The sequence below is a fragment of the Condylura cristata genome, unplaced genomic scaffold (assembly GCF_000260355.1).
Source record: "Condylura cristata isolate star-nosed mole 26May11 unplaced genomic scaffold, ConCri1.0 scaffold00020, whole genome shotgun sequence".
Classification (NCBI taxonomy): domain Eukaryota; kingdom Metazoa; phylum Chordata; class Mammalia; order Eulipotyphla; family Talpidae; genus Condylura; species Condylura cristata.
Window position 1 is genome coordinate 23592150 of NW_004567121.1, and position 21296 is coordinate 23613445.

General features: G+C 38.2%; 1 protein-coding gene across 3 annotated transcripts in view; it reads right to left on the bottom strand.

Annotated features, from left to right (window-relative positions):
* SLC30A6 (solute carrier family 30 (zinc transporter), member 6) overlaps positions 1–19606 on the bottom strand; it is a 27604-nt gene extending 7998 nt beyond the window's left edge. For 2 of the 3 annotated variants that reach the window (XM_012727645.1, XM_004686310.2), the window contains exons 1-10: positions 19564–19606; positions 14748–14834; positions 13370–13454; positions 12175–12217; positions 11118–11183; positions 5624–5704; positions 4979–5014; positions 3934–4028; positions 1567–1615; positions 854–973 (exon numbers count right to left, since the gene is read on the bottom strand). In XM_012727645.1, coding sequence (XP_012583099.1) covers positions 854–973; positions 1567–1615; positions 3934–4028; positions 4979–5014; positions 5624–5704; positions 11118–11183; positions 12175–12217; positions 13370–13454; positions 14748–14834; positions 19564–19566 — 665 coding nt within the window. In that variant the 5' untranslated portion in view covers positions 19567–19606. The remainder of the gene's footprint in view (positions 1–853; positions 974–1566; positions 1616–3933; positions 4029–4978; positions 5015–5623; positions 5705–11117; positions 11184–12174; positions 12218–13369; positions 13455–14747; positions 14835–19563) is intronic. The other variant, XM_012727646.1, reaches the window with a different exon arrangement.
* Positions 19607–21296: the final 1690 nt, after the last annotated feature.

The following is a 21296-nucleotide window of genomic DNA, read 5'->3' on the forward strand; positions in this document are numbered from 1 at the left end:
TTCTGGCGTGATGAGAGGATTCAACTAGACAGAGTGGGGAGCAGAATAGGCAGACTGACAAAGTACACTGCTGGGGGGAGCAGGAGAGGTCTGTTGTGCCATGTGGAGTATCTCCCCTGGGGATTGAACTTGCACTGAAAAGGTTGTACTAGCTTCCAGTGTTATGCTTTTACCCATTTCGCCACCAGGGAGGGCCCAAGAAAAACAGTTTTGGAGTGGGAAAAAAGGTTCAGCTGAGGCAGACATGAGAAGAATTCAGCAATATATGCTTTTTGGAATTCACTGAAGATTTGTGCTAGAATAAAGGTTCGGGAGTTACATAACCATGGCAAATAAAAACTAACAATCATAAATGATCCCCCAGGAGAGCATGCAAAACATGAAAAAGTATTCAGGACAGATTCTAATAAACACCAACACCAATATTTAAAGGGCAGGAACTTAAAAGAATCATGTCATAAAATGTTAAACTTAATGCAGCTGTAGAGTATATTTCTTAAAAGACTTTCTTTTTTTAATTGCTTTACACCCACTACTTCTTTTCTTCCCTCTCTTAGCAACAGCAGTTGTGGGCTTATCTCTCTTTTACTGTCCTCTTCTCAGTTTCGCTCATCAGGTCAACAGCAGGGACTGTAAAGAATTTTCCAGTCTGCATTACAGGTTGTGGTGAAAAACACTACTGAATCCAACTCCCTTAAATTTTCAGGTGAAGACATTTGAGGACAAGACTAGACCAGACTTACACAATTCTTAAGCAAAAATACTGTACATTTAAACACTACCCAACCCATGATGCCTTTAAAGTCAATCTTCAGGAAAAGAAACACACTTGAGAACAATTAAAAACACTTACTTAATTTCAATGAGCATATATGTAATACAAAGAGCAAATGCTCCAGCAAGATCAATCAAAACAAATGGATTCATCCGGGGAAGGAAGATGCTGCTAAGTCCTGGAATAATTCCACACAAACTAAAAAAACAAACAAACAGAAAACCCCAGTAGTCATTATGAGAATGCTTAAACGCAATATTGATAAAAATCTTGTAGACAGTAACTTTTATTTTAGTATTATGTATTTTTTAAAGAGGATTCAGGGGGAAAAGCTCTCAATCATAAAGGTCTCTGATATCATGCATTAAAAAGTAAAGGAATTGGGCCCTCCCTGGTGGCAACGGGTTAAAGCACAGCACTAAGAAGATAAAGCACTTCCGCATGAGTTCAATCCCTGCCTTGGAGGTGATCCACATGGCACAGCAGACCTCTCCTGAGCAGCCCACTGCTCCCCTCAGCAGTGTACTTTTTCAGTCCGCCTGTTCTGCTCCCCACTCTGTCTCTGGTGAATCCTCTCACCCCCTGCACCTCTGGCCTATACCCCAGTTCTGTATGCATAAATAAATCTTTAAAAAAAAGAAAAAGGAAAGGAATTTAAGAATATGGTCGGGGAGATTCGTGTAGTAACTTCAGCAATAAGCAATGTTAAGTTCCCACGATAAGTGCATTTCTCATACATTCCTTTTAGATTATGTAATTTATGTAAATTATGGAATTCCATAACATCTTACCTGCGGCTAAGATCTGCAACATGCTCTTGAAGCCAACTTGTAGTAGCAGCTTTAAGAAGAAAATACTTAAATTATCTAAAGAGAAGAATAAACCACTACCAGATATACTTGATATATTTAACTTAAAAAAAAAAAAAGTAATGACTGCATAATGTTACAAAGGACAAGCTACTTCTCAAATCTAGAACTTTTTCCTCTTATGCCTCTGAGGTACTAAATCAAAAGGAATTTCAATTTACAGCTGACTTTAAAAAAGCAGTGGAGGCCCTCCCTGGTGGCTCAGCGGGTTAAAGCACAGCACTGAGAATCTAAAGCCGCTTTCGCATGAGTTCGATTCCCGCCTGCCCCGGAGGTGACCACATGGCGTGGCAGACCTCTCCTGACCCGCCCGCTGCTCCCCTCAGCAGTGTACTTCGTCGATCTGCCTGTTCTGCTCCCCACTTTGTCTCTGGTGAAACCTCTCACCGCCCCTGAACCTCTGGCCTGTACCCCGTTCTGTATGCACAAATAAATAAATCTTTTAAAAAAAAAAAAAAAAGGCAGTGGAATTACACATGTATTTGCTAGTTAAATAGATTTTTGGAGTGGCAGTTGGACGGAGACCCCCAGAGCTGTTGAGGCAATGCTTAGCAGTGGTGGCAAGGGCTTGCTGGGGACAGGTAAGCTGGGCATTGCACCTCATAACAAGGATCCTTTAGAAATCACTTGAGACTTTGAGATCACAGACCAATTATTCAAGGTGAAACCTGTTAACTTCTGAGAGACTTTGAAGAGAAGCATGGTCTTAGAGAAATGCACATATTTAAAAATCTCAAGAATATGACCCAGGAGACCACTGACCAGGCCGTTCCCAGATGCCAAGAGGCAAAGGAGTTCAGCCTGAGTCTCACTGTGCAGACACAGCCAGCAGCTACGAATTCAGACTACTGACTGCAACAGAGTGAGCAGGTACAGGAAAAGGTGCCAGAGAGTCAGAACCAAACAATGGCAGTTTTGATACACTCGTCATATGAAATGGTTATCTGCTGAAAGAGGCATTACTACTTGGAAATTACAAGAATAAAATGAAGGATCTTTGGAGACTTGAATATCCCAGCTTGGGGAAGGTTTGCTTTGCTTTGCTTTTCAAGAGACAGGCACTAATTGACTGTACGGTTGCACATCAGCAAAGAATTTCCAAATGGGCTATTAATAAAATAAACTACTACTGCAGGGGCAATGGAGGGGCTTGCATTTAAGGGGGAAAAACAATCAATTTTAACCAGTTTTTTATTCCTGTTCTGAAAATTTATACTAGAAATGAATGAGAAATGCAAAAAATTTGATACAAAGAAGCTGATTATAACATTATAAAAAAAGAAAAAGCTGGAAATGTATGAAAATAATGTAGCCAGACAAGGGCCCTTCCTCGTGGCCCAAGGGGTCAGAGCACAGCCCTGTGAGGTTATCCACAGTCAAGTTCTATCCCCAACCAGAGAGGTGGCCCACTTGGGGTGGCTGACCTCTCCTATCTTGCTAGCTGTTTCCCTCAGCAGTGTATTTCAGAAGATCTGCCTTTCTGCTCGCCACTTTGTCTCTGGTGAAACCTCTTAGCCCCTGGCACCTCTGGCCTACACCCCAGCTCTTGTATGCATAAATAAATAATTTAACAACAACAAAATAAACTTGAACGCGTATTTCAAAAGTTTTATTTTCAATTGTCCTGGAGTTCAAGTCAGTGAGGAAAAAAAAAAGACCCTCCAGAAGCCTGCCTGGTGGCGCAAGGGGTTAAAGCGCAGCACTGTGGAGCTGTCCACAGCCACTCCAGCACATTAATAAATCTTTAAAAATAAAATAAAACATCAATAATTTAGACCACTAAAGTGAAAGATCAACCTCAATTTGTAAAGACTTGAAATAAATTATTTCAAAAGAAAGCCTTAAAACTTTCAAATGCATGCCCACCCAGAGAGGGAAATTCTTTAATTACTAAAATACAACTGCTTGTAATGAGAACATCAATTATTCTTATCACATATCAGTCCTGCCTATTTTTAAGTACTATTTTTTATAACAGTTTATTTTTACATCATTTTGTACATTTTTCCCATCTCAATTGTAATCCCCGCGGGTTTCCAATCACCATGTCACCCATGTGCCATCACCATAATTCCGTGCACCCCCCTGTTTTTAAGTACTATTTTAAAGTCTGAATTAATTAGATTTTGCTTTATAAGCCCTACATGGAGAAAACCTGAGAAACATCGGGGTAGTTCTCACTTCTCTTTAGTATACACTTTCTTATTGATTTATGATTTTATGAAATGAACAAAAGACATTTGTTTGAGAGATAATTGGATTTTTTTATAAATGGTAAATTAAACATACCTTCAGAGACATAAGCAAAAGGTTTATTCCGAATAGAAAGCATTGTGAACAGGTTGAAAGAAAGAGCCACAAAAGTACCAACTAGTAATCTTCCCCTAAAAAGAACAACAATAATATTCAGCCTTTTCTTTTTTTGTAAAATCACCATGCGTTTTTAGCATGTAGACAAACTAAGAGATGAGAAAGCAGAGGGTCAGCTTCAATGGTTTACTACTTGAAGAACTTGAACCTGAACTTGGCTTCTATCCTCAAAACCTGTATTATCCACTATTGCTTCATTTTACACAGGACAAAAAAACAACTTTGGCATTAACAACATCTTATAGATAAAGGAAAAAACTGCTTTGGTTTATAGTACACTGAACAGTTTACAGTGTCCTGAATTTAGTACAGATAAAGTCAACACAACTAGCAACTAGGAGGTAGATAAAACCACACCATATTTCCTATCAGAGTTACTAAAAAGCTTTGGGGAGCAAAATTTAAATTACAGAAGACCACAGAGGACTGGTTTAGTGTGTTGATTTCAATAACGAGGGATCTGAAGTCAGGGTAGAAAGGCTGTCCCTATATAGGCCTGGTGGCACAAAGGGGTTAAAGTGCAGCACTATGAATCTATACACAGTCACTGCGGCACTAGTTCAATCGCTGGCCAGGTTGCTGACCCACATGGTGCAGCAGACCTCTCCTGTCAGCCTGATGCTCCCCTCAGCAGTGTGTTTCAATAAATCTGCCTGTTCTGCTCACCACTGTGTCTTTGGTGAATCCTCTCACCCTTGCATCTCTGGTCTGTACCCCAATTCTTGTATGCATAAATAAATTAAAAATAAAAAAAGGACATTCAGGGTTTACTAACAGTTAAGAGTAATAGAGCTCAGTATTTGGATATTCTCTTTGTGAAATACCAATGAAATATATATTGCCACTTTCTGAACTCTGATATTGGTCAAAGTAACGTTTAATAATAAAAGGCTATTTATAATTTATGAATCATAAACCTTTTAACAACTTATTAATTAATGTTATATTCAAAGCAAAACCTCACGTGTGTATCTCAGGCTGCTCCAAAAAGCGTTCTGCACTAAAAAAAAAAAAAAGAAATAATGTATTAAATGAATCCTATAAAATATAAAATTAAAATGACTTATAAATATAAAAGGTGAACGGAACATACATAGGAAAAAATGTACCCCCATAAATTATATTAAATTTTAAACACTCAGTTAAATATAATTAACCCAATTAAGTTCACAAAATCTTTTAATATGGAACCTCCCTGGTAGCCTAGGGGCTAAGTCTCAGTTCTATCACTGCTGTGGCCCAAGTTCAAACCCCAGCCAGGGAACTAACCCACACGGTGCAGCAGACCTCTCCTGTCTGAGCTGCTGCTCCGCATAGCAATGTATTTCAGTAGATATGCATGTTCGGTTCCCCACTCTGTTGCTGGTGAATTCTCACTCCCCTCACCTGTGGCCTATACCATAGTTCTTCTATGGAAAAATTAACTAAAATGAAAAAAAAACTTAATATGATAACTGAAACATAAAGAAATTATATCATCAAATTCTAGCACTGTTCATCTTAATTTGTATACCCTTAAAACGTGACATGTTCTTATAGGATTCTTTAATATTTCCAAAGGTAGAATAAGTGTAATAAACAATGAAAATCATATCAAATACAACTGTACCTTTCTTTTAATATAAAGAGAGCTCCCAACTGTGCCAAGACTGTGGAAGCAAATACAGCTAGAACTTCTAATCTTTCAAATCTGAAATAAAAAAAAAAATTAATTAGGTCAGCATAATTCTTCTCCAAACCAGTCTCCCCAGAACAAACATTGATTAATTTACTCACTCAACATACTGTGTGCCTACTATAAATAAAACATTGTTGGAACACACTGCAGAATTTCTAGGATGATAATAAACAATGAAAAAATTTTAAAAAGTGCCTGTTTGATGATGGTGACGGCACACTGGTGATGGCACACAGGTGATTTGGTGATGGAAAGCCCACGGGGACTACAACTGAGATGGAAAAAGGCACAAGATGATGTAAAAATAAACTATTATTATTATTTTTTAAAAGTGCCTGTTTGTAGAACACATATTCCCAGAATCCAGCTATGACTCATATTTTCTAGACATAGCCATTATTATAACTATCACTAATTCACAAGTTAAAGTTAAATAGGTCAAAGTACTTAATATTTATCTCATCTAAATATTCCAACTTCTTATGAATGCTACTTTATCAACTTTTTTTAAATGATTTTTAAAAAAGATTTACTTATGTATACAGAATGGGGTACAGGTCAGAGGTGTTGGGGTGGTGAGAGGATTCACCACATACAGAGTGGGGAACAGAACAGGCAGATTGAGGAAGTACATTGCTGAGGGGAGCAGTGGGAGAAACAGGCCAGGTCTGCTTTGTCACGTGGTCACCTCCCTGGCAGGGATCAAACTCTCGCTAAGTGGCTGTGGCTGTGCTCCAAGCCACTGTGCTTTCAGGGAGGGCCCACTTAATCAATTTGTTTTTTTAAAGATTTATTTATTTATTCCTACAGATCTGGAGTGCAGGCCAGAGGTGCAAGGGCAGTGATAGGATTCCACCAGAGACAGATTGGGGAGCAGAATAGGAATATGGAAGAAGTAGACTGCTGAGGGGAGCAGCAGGCAGGTCAGGAAAGGTCGGTGGTGGGGTCAGGGATTGAACTGGCACTGAAGCAGCTGGCTTGCTTGCAGTGCTGAGCTTTAACCTGCTGTGCCACCAGAGAGGGCCTTATCAAACTTTTTTCTTTTTCTTTTTTTTTTAAGAGATTAAAAAAAAACACAAAGAGAGAAAGTACAAATTTAAAGTCATTTAATTAGTAAGTAGAAATGTCAGATTTTTAAACTCAAGCACTATGGCTCCAGAGTTCGTGATTTCTTTTTATCTTTTTTTAAGATCTATTCATTTATGCATACAAGAACTGGGACACAGGCCAGAAAAGGATAGGGAGCTGAAGTAAGGGGAGGGTGAGAGGATTCATCAGAGACAGGATGGGGATCAGAACAGGCAGATCTATTGAAACTCATTGTTGAGAAGAGCAGTGGACAGGTCAGGAGAGGTCTGCTATGCCATGTAGGCCAGCACCCTGGCTGGGGATGGAACTCATGCTGCAGTGGCTATGGACAGCCTCATAGCGCTGCACCTTAACCCTTGCACTACCAGGGAGGGCTCCAAGAGTTCGTGATTTCAGTTGCTTATTATATAGTCTCTCACTTCTACACATAGCTGCAGTTAATTATAAATATGCCTTATGGGGTGGATCCAAACAGAGCACTGTTGGAGCCATTAGACATAAGATATGGGACAATCTGGTATGGCAACCTCTCATGTGAGCTCCATCTACAATATCTCCAATGGCTGGGGAACCAAACCCCTCGCTCAGAGATGTGTGCAATGTGAGTGAGGCTTCTCCTTTTCCAAGCTGGGGATGAAAATTCAGAAATGTGACTGGGACTGGAAACCATAAAAGGAGATGAGTGGTGATAGACTGTCCACCTGCTTGATCTGTCCCCACTGGTTGGCAGTTTGGTTTCTAAGGCCAGAATTACAAAGCTCATATGTATCATATGACAGGCATCGGACTGGATGGGACAATCAGTGTGAATGAAGAGACATGGAACCCAGAGACCATACTGGGCTGGAGAAAATACATAGCTTCTTATTCCAGAGGATGTTCCCAAAACAAAAAATATGTAGAGCCACTTACATACCTACCCCACAAGAGGTTCCTGGAGTGCACTAACTTGCTAACTGCCTCCAAAGCTGTTCCTGGGGACTTAGCAGCCTAGTCTGCTGCAGTTGAGGAACACAGGTCCTCTCCCAGGAAAAGGAGATGGTTCCAGAAAAAGGACAAGGTTACAAAAACAGGCCAAGGTCATGGGCAAAAAGGATGGTTCTAGAGCATGCAGCGAGGAAGGAGTGATAGGAGCAGGAAAGCAGAGTGGTTCAGGAGTATAGTATGGGTGGGAGGGCTACACCAAAGGGGAAGAGTAGTTACATAAGATAACCAAAGATATAATAAAATGAAAATAAAGATAAAAATTATGAATGTCGTATAATCCCAAAACTATCAGCTAAAGGAACTGCTGCTTTATTATATACTGTCATCCCATTTATGTGTGTGTGTATTTACATATATATGACTTTTAAAACAGGTAACACTAGCTTTGTGTGATGTCTCTTTAAAGATATAATCGCATAGTGTTTCTCCCACCTTTTCTTCTAGATATTTTATAGTTTCAGGTCTTATGTTTAGTTCTTTAATCCATTTCGAGTTGGTTTTTGTGAATAGTGCGAGGTAGTAATTTAGCTTCATTTTTTTGCACATAGCAACCCAATTTTTTCCAATACCATCTGTCAAACAAACCTTGTCCCCTTGCATAATTTTTGTCCCTTTGTCGAATATTAGCTGTCCATAAACCTATTGGTTTATATCTGTGTTTTCTATTCTAATCCCCAGTCTATATGTCTAGTCTTGTTCCAGTACCATGCAGTTTTGATTATTATGGGTTTGTAGTACAGCTTGAAGTCTGGGAGTGTGATGCCCCTGTTCCCTTTCGTTTTAGTAAGGAGAGTTGGCTATTTAAGGTTTTTTGTGGTTCCATATGAAGGAAAGTATAAACAGCTGAGACTATATCAAGTTAAAGAGTTTCTATACAGCAAAAGAGTCATTCCATAAAACAAAGAGACACTTCATTGATTGGGAGAAAATAGGTACACACAATACTAATGACAAAGGACTGATTAGAAAGATATAAAAAGAGCTGATGAAACTCAACAAAAATAAAGTGAACAACCCAATCAAAAAAATGGGCAGAAGAGCTAAAAAGACACTTCTCCAAAGGGGAGACAAAGACGGCCAACAGGCACATGAAAAAATGTACATCATCACTTGTAATAAGGGAAATGCAAATTAAAACCACAATGAGATACCATTCACACCAGTAAGAATAGCACATATTAAAACAACTAGTAACAACAAATGTTGGCAAAGAGCTACACTGCTGGTGGGAATGCAAACTGGTGCAACCACTATGGAAAGCTGTTTGGAGGGTTCTCAAACTGCTAAAAATAGAGCTTACATATCCAGTAATCCCACTCCTAGGTATCCATCCAAAAGATACCTACACCCCCGTGTTTATTGCTGCTCTATTTACAATAGGGAAGATGCGGAATCAACCCAAATGCCCCCGAAAAGATTGTGTACATATACACACTGGAATATTATTCAGCAATCATAAAAGATAAACACATGCCTTTTGCAGCAACATGGATGGAGCTGGAAGGGATCATGCTTAGTGAAATAACCCAGAAAGAAAAGGAAAAATACCAGATGGTTTCACTCACAGCAGGAGCATAAGGGGGGGGGAACAATTGTAATAAAGTAAAAATAAAAATAATGAACTATAAATCAGAGACATTTTACAGAGATAGAAAGGGAATTAGGATCAAAACTGGGGTGGGGGCCCCTCCCTGGTGGTGCAGCCGTTAAAACACAGTACTAGGAAGCTAAAGCCACTTCAGCATCAGTTCAATCCCCGCCCCACCCCTCCCGCAGAGGTGACCACATGGTGTGGCAGACAGCTCCTAACCTACCCACTGCTCCCCTCAGCAGTGTACTTCCTCAGTTGGCCTATTCTGCTCCTCACTCTGTCTCTGGTGAATCCTCTCACTGCCCCTGCACCTCTGGCCTGTACCCAGTTCTGTATGCACAAATAAATAAATCTTAAAAAAAAAAAAAAAAAAAAAAATGGGGTGGGAAAAGAGCATCACTATGGTGATGGCACACAGGTGAACTAGTGTTGGGAAGTCCACAGGACTACAACCGAGGTGAAAAAATGCACCAAGTGAAGAATGATGAAAAAAAAGAGAAAGACAAAAAAACCAGGCAACAGTAATTTGCATGACAGAGATTAGGATAGTTAGGACTTAACTGAGCTGATATCAAGGGATGCTTCTGGGATACTTGTCAGATTTTTTATTATTTTCTAGGTAGTGGTTATATAAGTATATATATATTTTTTAATTCATATAACTGCTCACAGATAAAAGACAGAATAAGATATAGTCCCCAATCTTGTGAAATTTGTATTTTTAAGAGGGAAATGGAATAATGAACAACTTATAAATTCTGATAAATGCTGTACAGGAAATTATAGTAGTCTGATATGACAAGAGTAACCAGGTAATATATTTTAGCAACAAATTGGACCCAATCAATAATGACATTAGCATTTAGTGATAGTAAGATAAGAATAACAACATGAAGTTCATCTTGCAAATATCATCAGGTGCAGAACATTTCTAACAGAGAAAACAGCTTGAGCAAAGATCCTAAGGAAGAAACTAATTAGTTGGGTTCAAATTGCAAAAGACAGTATGTATAGAGGGCATGGAAGCAGTAACTTGAGGTAAGCAGAAGCAGGACTTTATTCTAACTATAATGGGAAACAACTGGGTGGTTTTAAGGAGAAGCGTGATGATAACACTATTTAACTTCCAAAAGAAACACTCTAGGTACCTACTGATTTTAGGAAAGTCACAGTAGAGAAATGGAGATGGAACAGCAGACATCTGACCCGCCCACTGCTCCCTTCAGCAGTATATGGCAGTCAATCTCTCTGTTCTGCCCCCCATTCTGTCTCTGGTGAATGCTCTTAAACCCTGCCCCTCTGGCATGTACTCCAGTTCTCGCACATGTGAATAAATAAAAATAAACCCTTTTAAAAAATTAATAAAATAAAATTTCATGTTTATTCTGTCCTACTGTTTCCTTGAATCTGAAAGGAACTCATTTTTCCCCAATATATTTTTAAAGCCTTTATATAAAGCATTATCTTTCAACTTGCAGTAATTCTCAAAACCACAAAAACAGAAATGCCAGATTCTATTAGTCAACTACTACCTCAAATCTAGTCCTATGAAAAAGCTCATGTCTACTATAACACTAATGTTAAAATATAACACATTTACTCTAACATCTCAAAGATATACTTACATGAAAATCCTTTGTACCAAATCCTTTGTACAGCACTTATTTTCTAGAAATACTGTAGCCACTTCTTTTTTACTTAACATAGCTACTATTGTAATAGCAAAAAATTAGCAGAAGAACTGTAATTTTAACTTACCCAAATGAATAGACTGGACTAGGTTTCCTCATCATGACCCAGTAACTTATTAAACAAGTCATTAAACTAAGTAAAAAAGCAAATTTAGCATTAGAACAGATAGAAGAGAATATACAGGAGAAATTAAGTTTTCAGAATTCCTAAGAAATTATCATTGTTTTTACAATGTAAGTTAATGGCAAAGTTACTTTAATAATTTATATCTAATAATTTATAATCAAATCACAAGCATGCTAACACATGAGTTTTAATGTAAGGAGACATTGAAATAAGTTATGACACATCAGAAAGGACCTAACCAGTATCTTCTCTACTCAGTAAGTTATCCAACCTAGTTTGCATAAATGAGCATGCAAAAAATGATGCAGCAATAGTAATGGCAATATATTTTATTTTAGGCATATACAAATACATTTTAACTTTAATAAACTTTACTTAATCATTCCTAAAGTGAAAACATTCTGGGTAAGATAAAATTATGTTCATTTTCTAGTGGAGAGTAAATGTAAAACAACTGACTATAATGTGAAATTCAGGTAACAACTGTTTTAAACCACTCAAGTAGATTTAACTTTGTGACTGGATAATACGACATCCTTATAACAACATACTCCTGTAGCAAGTATCTTAGTCTAAGTACTATACTACTCTTACAAGGAAATATGAAAAATCCATGAAGCCAGGAGTCAATAGGTTGTCTCTGTAACAATTAACTTACTTTGCAGTTATTATTGACCCTTATTTCTTTTCCTTTCTGCACAGGTAGAGTGGAAATTGGCATGTTTTGAAATGGCCTTGCTCCCTGGCCATACCTAACTTCCATAGATGCACAGGCATCTGAAGCACCTGAATTAACGCGCAGGTATTTTCTTTTCTGTCACTAAGTAAATGGGATATTTTGTGTCAGTAAATCTTCTAATTGCTGTTCTGTATATATATTCTGTTGACAATTTTGCTCAGTTTGAAGATTACGCTCCTGTAAGCAACGAACACTACACAAATTCAGTACAATAAATTCCTTATTAAACTCAAAATGTTAAGATTTTTAAAAACTTACCTAAAAAGATCAAAAATGGTCAGGTAAGTATAGGCAGTTAAAGCTGCAGAGCAGTAAAAACACTGATTAAAATGTTACTGAATCTATGGTTAGGATTATCACAATAGTAATAATTACTATTAAGTTTTCATTATTCCTAAATTGCAGAATGTTATTGTTTGTACAAAGTTATTAATACCAATTTACTCTAATAATTTATAATCTAATCACAACAAACATTCTAACATATGGCAGTTTTCATATAAGGAGACATATTAAGTCAGCAAAATTGTTCATACCAGTGTATAACTAAGAAAACAAAATTATGAATCACTGATAAAGCTCATATGTTGTGAATGTGATTAATATATTAAACAAATGGGCTATATAAGAAGAAAAATGAAGTAGGGTCTCCCTGGTGGGTAGGGATTAGATCTCAGCACTACCATGCTCTCACTGCCTGAGGCCTGAGTTCGACCCCTGCCTGCAGCCTGAGTTCGATCCCTGCCATGCTGCTCTCCTCAGCAGTGTACTTTTGTCAGTCAGGTCTGTTTTGTTCCCCACTCTGTCTCTGGTGAATCCTTTCACCCCTGCACCTCTGGCCTACACCCCATTTTTTCTATGCATAAATAGATGAAAAAAAATCTTAAAAATAAAGAAAAATGAAGCTATATATGTTCAAAAGCTTTGTGACCATAATTTTTGCTATCTTCTGTAGTCTGAGTCCTATTTTAAATAAATTCTTCAAGTAACAGGGGGAAAAAATTATATGTAAAATATAAGAAGTCAAGACACAAGAAAAATACTAGATTTCCCTTTTCAAAGAAAGTCTTAGAATCTTACTTATAAATTGCAAAAATTTAAGTACCAGTCTATTATATCAAAAAAGGAATGTCAGAATCATTGTTATACATCTAGACCTAAAACACAATATGCCAATTATGTTCCAATTACAGAATAAAGAAATCTGTTTTAATCTGTAAATAAATTAAAAAATCTTTTTTCAACAATAACAGCTTATTTTAAATGGTTGAAAAACAAAAAAATTTAATCAAACATTTTAATTAAGGCAGCACTTTTCAAACAGCTCATTCATTTTTATCTTTTCAGTTATATTTCAAAATTGTATTCTATGTAAAGGAAACTATGCCTTTATTTTAAATCATAAAATTAAAAGTAAAAAATTAACTCCATAAAAATAAGAATGACTACATACCTATACTATTAGTGGAATTGCACCACATAAGCAGGAAACCAGTACATGTTAAGTTAATTACACCAAAGAGCAGTATCTTCCAGGACTGTGAAAAAGAAAATCAGTCTTCATTGTATAGCACTGATAAACTTTGCTAGGTCTGTTCAAGATACTATCATTCATATTCTGATATTCAAAGAAATAAGCACAAATTTCCATCAAAAAGTAGAAGTGTTGCACTTTCTAAGCCTGCCAAAATTATCATCAACCACATTATTATTAGAACATACAAATCTAAAAGAAAAATTCTAGAAGGGAATTCATACAAAAGCAATAATAAAAGAGATTTTTCAAATTCTGACATATAAAGTCTTAAATAATTTTGAGATACACACATATTTAAGTATCATTTTATCTCTATAAACATAAAAAAAGAGAAAGGAAATGTAGGGCAATTGAGGTACCTGAGTAAAGACAACCAGGGAGTTCCTTATACTAATCTTGCAACATTTTTATCATTTTTAAAGAAAGACAGAAATAAATAAATCCTTCTTGGGGGCCTCTCTGGTGGTAAAAGGGGTTGGAGCTCAGCACTTTGGGGCTGTCCACAGCCACTGCAGCATGAGTTCGATCCACAGGCAGGCAGCTAACCCACATGGAGCAGCAGATCTCTTCTGTCTCACTGATGCTCCCCACTCACTCTCTGGAATCCTCTCACCTCTTAGCACCTCTGGCCTACACCCCAGGTCTTGTATGTATAAATAAATAAATTTAAAAAAAAAAAGGAATGAAGGAAATTCTCTAGTCTAGTATCACAATATATGGCTAATATCATTAGCACTGCTTATTATTATGTTCCAATGATACCAGACTTATTGAAAACCACACGTATTTATTGAGTGTTCATTTTGTAGTTTCATATCTATATAAGAACTGAACAAAATAGTCACTCCCTTCAGTTTATGCAATTTAAATAATGAGAACAATGAAAATAAAGCAGTAATTTGTAAGTCTAATATGAACAACTGACATGTCTAACATTGACAACCAATTACACCTTTTAGTCTCAAAGCACATTTTTCCTGCCTTACACTGAAAATGAGAAAACATGAATTCATACTATATTCATTTAATATCTATAAATAAGACAGTCACAAAACACTTTTTCTTGAATACTATTTAGGATTAACTTTATATAATCTAGTTTTCTCCCAAGCATATAACTATATACAAAAATTCTATACTTGCACATTAAAAAATTACTTATGCACATAAAAGTGAAAATGGTATGGCAGAAATGAGAATGAATTCCTACTTGTCATAAAAATTACTTTTTTCAATGTTATGTTTGTGAAATGATTTAGGTTAAGGTTAAGATTAAAGAATAAAAATAACTCACCCTTCGGTCAGCTGCCACAAGTCTAAATTCCTGTAATAACTTGCCAAATAAAGATCTCTGTGGTTTTCGAAAGAGATGAATTGTCCCCTTAAAAAAAAAAAAAAGCACAAATTGGTATATAAGTATCTAACCTTCATACTTCCTGTAATGTGACATAGTAGTAATAACTAATGTTTACTGAATGTTCAACATCTACCAAGCACTTACTCTAGATAATTTATTGTTTATTTATTCAATACAAAAATCCAATCAAGTAGAAACAATTTTAAGTAAGTTGTCCATGGGCACAATACTGGTAAATTACTGAGCAGAAATTCAAACCCAAACATTTTAGTTTCAGACTACCACACTCTAATTTTGAATGGATGAGACAATTTCCAAACTAGGAAAGCATAGTTTGCCAAATGACCCCACTGAAAAGCAAACATAATTTACCTAATTAAAGCTTTATATGTGAAAGGCTTGGACTATTATAGTAAACTCTCTGGAGTTCTCTCTTAGGCATTCAAAATATTTGGTAATCTGGCTAGCCTCAGGGCCCCTGGCTGTACTTACAGAGAAAGGAGATGGCAGTGGGGTTACCAGTGACAAAAGAGACTGAGTGATGACTAAAGTGGGATTTACACCCAGTTCAGGAAGCCATGTGGGAAATATTTAACATAAAGGCTAGTTCAAGAACATATGGGAAATTTGTTTATGATTAAGGCAGTTTCCAACATCAGAGAGAAAATATGAGTTATTAAAAAAATGCCATTTGGAAAAAATAAATTTGGATGCTTACCATGTTTCTTAATCTTTTTGTTTTAAAATAAAATATTATAGAATACTTGAATAAACTGTATATATATAATTTTGAAATTGTAGAAGCCTTTTCTCAGTAGGCCATAAAGTCAAGATAGTTACAAAAGAAATAATCAATTTTAGCAAATAGTTTCATCTTGGGCATATAATACTCTACAAAAATAAAACAAGGGCCCTCCCTGGTGGTACGAGTTAAAGGGCACTATGAAACTCTCCAAAGCCACTGCAGCTCCAGTTTGATTCCTGGTCAGGGAGGTGACCCACATGATGTGACAGACCTCTCCTGACCAGCCCACTGTTCCCTTCAGCAGTACATTTTCAGTCAATCTGCCTGTTCTGCTCCCCACTCTGTCTCTGGTGAATCCTCTCACCCCCCGCACCTTTGTACCCCAGTTCTTGCATGCAAAAAAATAAATAAATCTTAAAAAAAATAATTCTGGAGAGCAAAGATAAATTGGAGGGGAAAAAGTTATTCCAAAAGCAAAGAAATCATTCCTAAGGGGTAAAACTCCTTCCTTCAAAAACTTCAACGGTTTATACACAGTAATTTGATTGTTAATGTAATTTAAATATTTGAATTTTAATTAAGAAAGTGTACTTCCTTAAATGGTAAAGGCTTCAACCATAACAAATATATTTCTATCTTACTAAAGTTGGCCAATTTGAGTTAAGCAATGAAGCGCCAAAAAACAATGGAAATAGGTGCTAAAAGATTAAAAATGCAAAAAATTTTCAGATCCAGTTTAAGCAGTTTTTTCTACAGTTAGCATTTAGGAAAACCTCAAAAGTTATAAAGAGGTATATCCCATTTCTTCAAAGATTAGACATGATGATACTCAGCTAAAGGAGAAAATAAAGCTGATCACTAAAAAACTGGCATTTTAGAAAAGCAGTTGTAGGCCCTCCCTGATGGTGCAGCAGGTTAGTTTAGGATGCAGCACTACAAGCTAGCTGTAGCTGCTTCAGTGTGAGTTTGACCCCCAGCCCCGGAGGTGATCCACGACCTCTTCTGACCCACTCATTGTTCCCTTCAGCAGTGAACTTCATCGATCAGCCTGTTCTGCTTCCCACTCTGTCTGGGTGAACTCTCTCAACCCCCTTCACCTTTGGCCTACACACAATTCTTGTATTTATAAAATAAATAAATCTTAGAATAAAAATTATATATGTGATATTTTGGTATCAAAGATAAATTTTGCTTAATACTGTTATTCTTATATATCTTCTAACTACCCCACTTAAAATTTTTTAATATATTTTTTAAAGATTTATTTATTTATGCATGCAAAAACTGAAGTAGAGGCCAGAGGTATGGGGGCGTGGGATGAAAGCATTCACCAGACAGAGTGGGTAGCAAAGTGGGCAGATTGACTGAAATACACTACTGAGAGGAGCAGTGGGCGGGTCAGGAGAGGTCTGCTGTGCCATGTGGGTCACCTCCCTGACTGGGGATCAAACTTGTGCTGTAGTGGCTACAGATAGCTTTATAGTACTTTGCTTTAACCAACTACAGCACCAGGTAGGGCCAAAATTTTTAACTATTTTAACTTTAGGTTAAGGCAATCAATAAAGTTCCTAAAGGCAGAGGGCCATTGTGGGGACATTCATTCCAACATTCATGTCACTCTTTCCAAAGTTACACTGGCACTCCACTGCTATCAGAACAGACTTCAAATTTTACAACCTGAAATTCAATGCTGATTCAGTAACTTAACGCCTGTTTCTTTTCAGTTTTATCTCATTCTAGATAGGAATCCTCACTTTCTGTTAAACTGAAGTACCCACTGTCAACTAATCAGAGAGAGTTAAAAGATCAGACTTGTCTAACATACATTTTGGTAGTCTTTCTTAGTAAGTTAATTGGCCTGTTTCCTCATGTCAGTAAAATATAAAGTAGGTTAATGTTAGAGGAAAGCACAAATTACTCAGTTGCATGTTTCACCTCCATGAAGCCATCTCAAATTATTCCAAGTTATGTTTTTTAACTTTTAAAAAGATTTATTTATGTATACAAGAAGTGGGGTACAGGTCAGAGATATTGGAGGTGAGAGGATTCACCAGAGACCGTGGGGGAGCAGAACAAGCACTCTACTGAAATACACTGCTGAGGGCAGCAGCAGGAAGGTCAGGAGCAGTCTGCTGCACCATGTGGCTATGTAGTTCCCTGGCCAGGGATGGAACTCATGCTGCTGAAGCTTAACCACTTGCACCACCTGAGCGGGCCCTCCAAGTTACGGTTTCTAATGCTACCTTCTCTATACTTTTAACTAGGGAATAGCCTTTCTGTCGTCATCTTAAATTGTAACTTACTTCTTTAACTTCACTAATGACAAGTTCTGTTTCCTTTATATTTCCCAAGACAGCTCTGCACATAGCGAGTTCTTAATAGTACATAATGGGTGACTCCTAAAGTCTTTCTTCCCAAAAGCTTTTAAAATAAATCTTAAGAGTCACTGTTTCCCTGTATCACTGATATTTGAAGTACTAAAACCGAGTGCAATTGTTACTAATCCAGTGATTTATAAAACAAGTATTTATTGAGAACGGTCCCTGGACTAGACACTACACAAGGCTCTGTGAATGCCAGAGAGAATACACAGATCCTTTCTCAAAGAACTTAGTCTAGAAAGTGAGGAAGAAAATTAAGTAAATATACAATGTTAACATAGTCTGGTAAGGACTTCAATGTTACTGGTAAAGAAGCACATAACAGGATCTTGAGACATGGCCTAAAGGCTCATTAACAGACTAAAGGACATATAAGAGTTATACTGAAAAAGGGCAGGATGTGTTGGGATGGAGAGGGTTCAGGCAGATAGAACATGTGTAAAGCACAAAACTCATTTTTAAAGCAGAATCTGTTGCTAACTATGTCTGGAATATGTATTTATGTGTAAGAGGTGACTAGCTAGAATGAACTTAATTTGGATGGCTTGGCATGCCACACTAAACAAGGTTTTGAGTTATGTGGGGAAACTGAAGGATTTTAAACAAAGAAATGGCAAGGTAAAGTTTTAGAAATTTAATGTGGTTACATAGTGACTGTTTGGAAGAATATAGCTGAAGACTCTCTGGCCAGTCTCCCAAAAGGAAACTTTTATTCACTTTCAGATTGTAAAAAAAAAAAAAAAGGACTGCAGAAAATGTACAAAAAATAAAGAAGGTATGTAGAACTTCTTTCTTTCTAACCATATCCATTTCAACAAGCCACTTATGAGAGTGACGATGACTTAGGCACAGAAATGGAAACTTTTCCTTCTAGGTAGGCTATAACTTAGAGATCAGTGGATTTTTCTGATAACGTGTACTTCTGAAACCTGGAAACCATCACCAATGGCTTATCTTGAGACAAAATTGAGAGACAACCTCTTGATTTCTAAAGGTGTTAAGTTGACTAATTCTTCTAACAAAGTTTAAATATCTCCAAACCCTAGGGCACAGGGTGATCTACAAACGCGGGGTGAGGGGAAGCCGCAAAAAGATGCTCTGCTCTCTCCAGTCATCGGCCTTCTGAAGTTGATGTTTTTAGGCTCCCTGTCACCCAGTAAAGCCGAGTCGCAGAGTGGGATGTCGGTCTCATGACTCGGGTCATAACCTTTTTATCTCCGCCGTTTAAGATTACGGCGGTATCTCCACTGTGGTAAGAATCACAATGACAATTACTGACCCGTTTGCGGATCTTTACTTGGGTTGTGGTCACCGACGCTGGCCAAGACTTTTATTTCTGTACGAAGGAGACCCCGGGAAGGGAGAAGTCATAAACTCGTCAGGACCTGAACGATGGGGCCGAAGCAGGGTCGGGATTCTCAACCGTAAAGGAAATCAGTGAGGGAGAGGGGACAAATCAGCTCTGAGGGGAATCTTTTTGGAAGCCAATTGCTTCTCCCGTGGGGCCCGACCACAAATCCGACGACCCCTTCTCCGAGCAGCTGGGGCATTCCAAAGCCAATTCGGCACAAGAGAAGTGCACAGAAGTCACCTATGACAGAAACCCTCATCCCCTCGACCCACTCACCATGATAAGTAGCGGCACTGCCCGCGCCGGAAGACGCTCTGCGAGCCGACGGCTCCCTAGAGCGGAAGGGGTGGGGCATCAGAAACTGATTGGCTGCAGACCACGCTGTTGCGGAAGTACGTGTTTGGCCTCCTGGTCCCGCCCCCCTTCCCTACCGCCCTTGCGTTCCATAGAGGGGAAGGTTGCGGTCAGAGCGGTTCTTTGATCCTTTCCTGGGTTAATTGGGTTGAGAGTCTAGGAGCCTTTGTCAAGGAGTAAGTGGAGTGCATGTGTAATGTTGGAAATACTTCTGTAAGTGATGAAAAGCTGTGAATTATATTGGGTGATTTAGTTTTTGCAAAATCTTGTGGCTAGTGTTCCCATTCTATAGACCAGGAAACATCAAGAAACATGCCCAGAGACGTTTGCGATAGCAGTTGAATTTGAACTTAACACCCATTAATTAGTACTGCATTATGCTTCCAAAACTGATACCTACATTCTCTAAATTATCGGTTTACTATAGAAACAATGTAGAAAACTTGCTCTCAAGCTGTGAGGACATGGCAAGGTGGCTTTTTGCAAGTCAACAGGATCTTTTACCAAAAACCACATGGACCACCTTGATCTTAGATTTTCCACCCTGCAAAACTCTGAAAGTAAATTTAAGTAGTTTAAGCCAACAATCTATAGTATCTTTGTTAGGGCAGCCCAAGCTGCCTAAGAGTTTGATACCAGGAAAAGGGCCCCTCCTATTTAAAACAGAAGAAAACTAATCTAAAATGTAGCAGTTTGCGCAGATTAGAGTGGAGTATTTAGAGGTATAATATGGTTGCACATGTGCTCATTGTTTTGGTGATCTAAGTATTTCAAGACCACCTCAGTGGAGAGAACTAGGGAAGATATATGTATGTGGATACATAGACAAGTGTAATCACATATTTTACTCCTTGACAAAGGCTTCTAGACTCTCAACCCAATTAACCCAGGAAAGGATCAAAGAACCGCTCTGACCGCAACCTTCCCCTCTATGGAACGCAAGGGCGGTAGGGAATACACTTTTTTTTTTTTAAGATTTATTTATTCATACAGAACTGGGGTACAGGCCAGAGATGCAGAGGGTGAGAGAACTCATCAGAGACAGAGTGGGGAGCAGAACAGGCAGGTCGTTGAAGTACACTGCTGAGGGGAGCAGTGGGCGGGCCAGGAGAGGTCTGCCACGCCATGTGGGTCACCTCTGGGACAAGCGGGGATAGAACTCATGCGGAAGTGCCTAAGCTTCTTAGTGCTGTGCTTTAACCCGCTGCACCACCAGGGAGGGTCTTTACGTTTATTTTAAATCATGAATTAATACTCAAATCCAATTCCAACCCAACACGATGGTCTTGGGCATCCCTGATGGCACTAGGGTTAAAGTCTCAGCGCTGTCAAGCTGGTGTATCTATTGAAGGGTGAGTTCAATGGGAGCTAACCCACTTGACACAGGTGGTACAGTCCAGATGTGCAGGGGGTGAGGATTTACCAGAGACATAGTGGGGACCAGAACAGGCATATCTTGACATACACTGCTGAGGGGAGCAGCGAGACAGGAGAGGTCTGCTGCCCTCTGTTGGTCACCTCCCTGTGAGGATGTAGTCATGCTTCAGTGGCTGCGGATAGCTTGATAGTTTGTGTCTTGAACTCTTGTGCCACCACGAAGGCCCCTCCATTTGGTTTTTAGTTTCTATTGCTCTACTAAAAGTCCGAATCTGCTC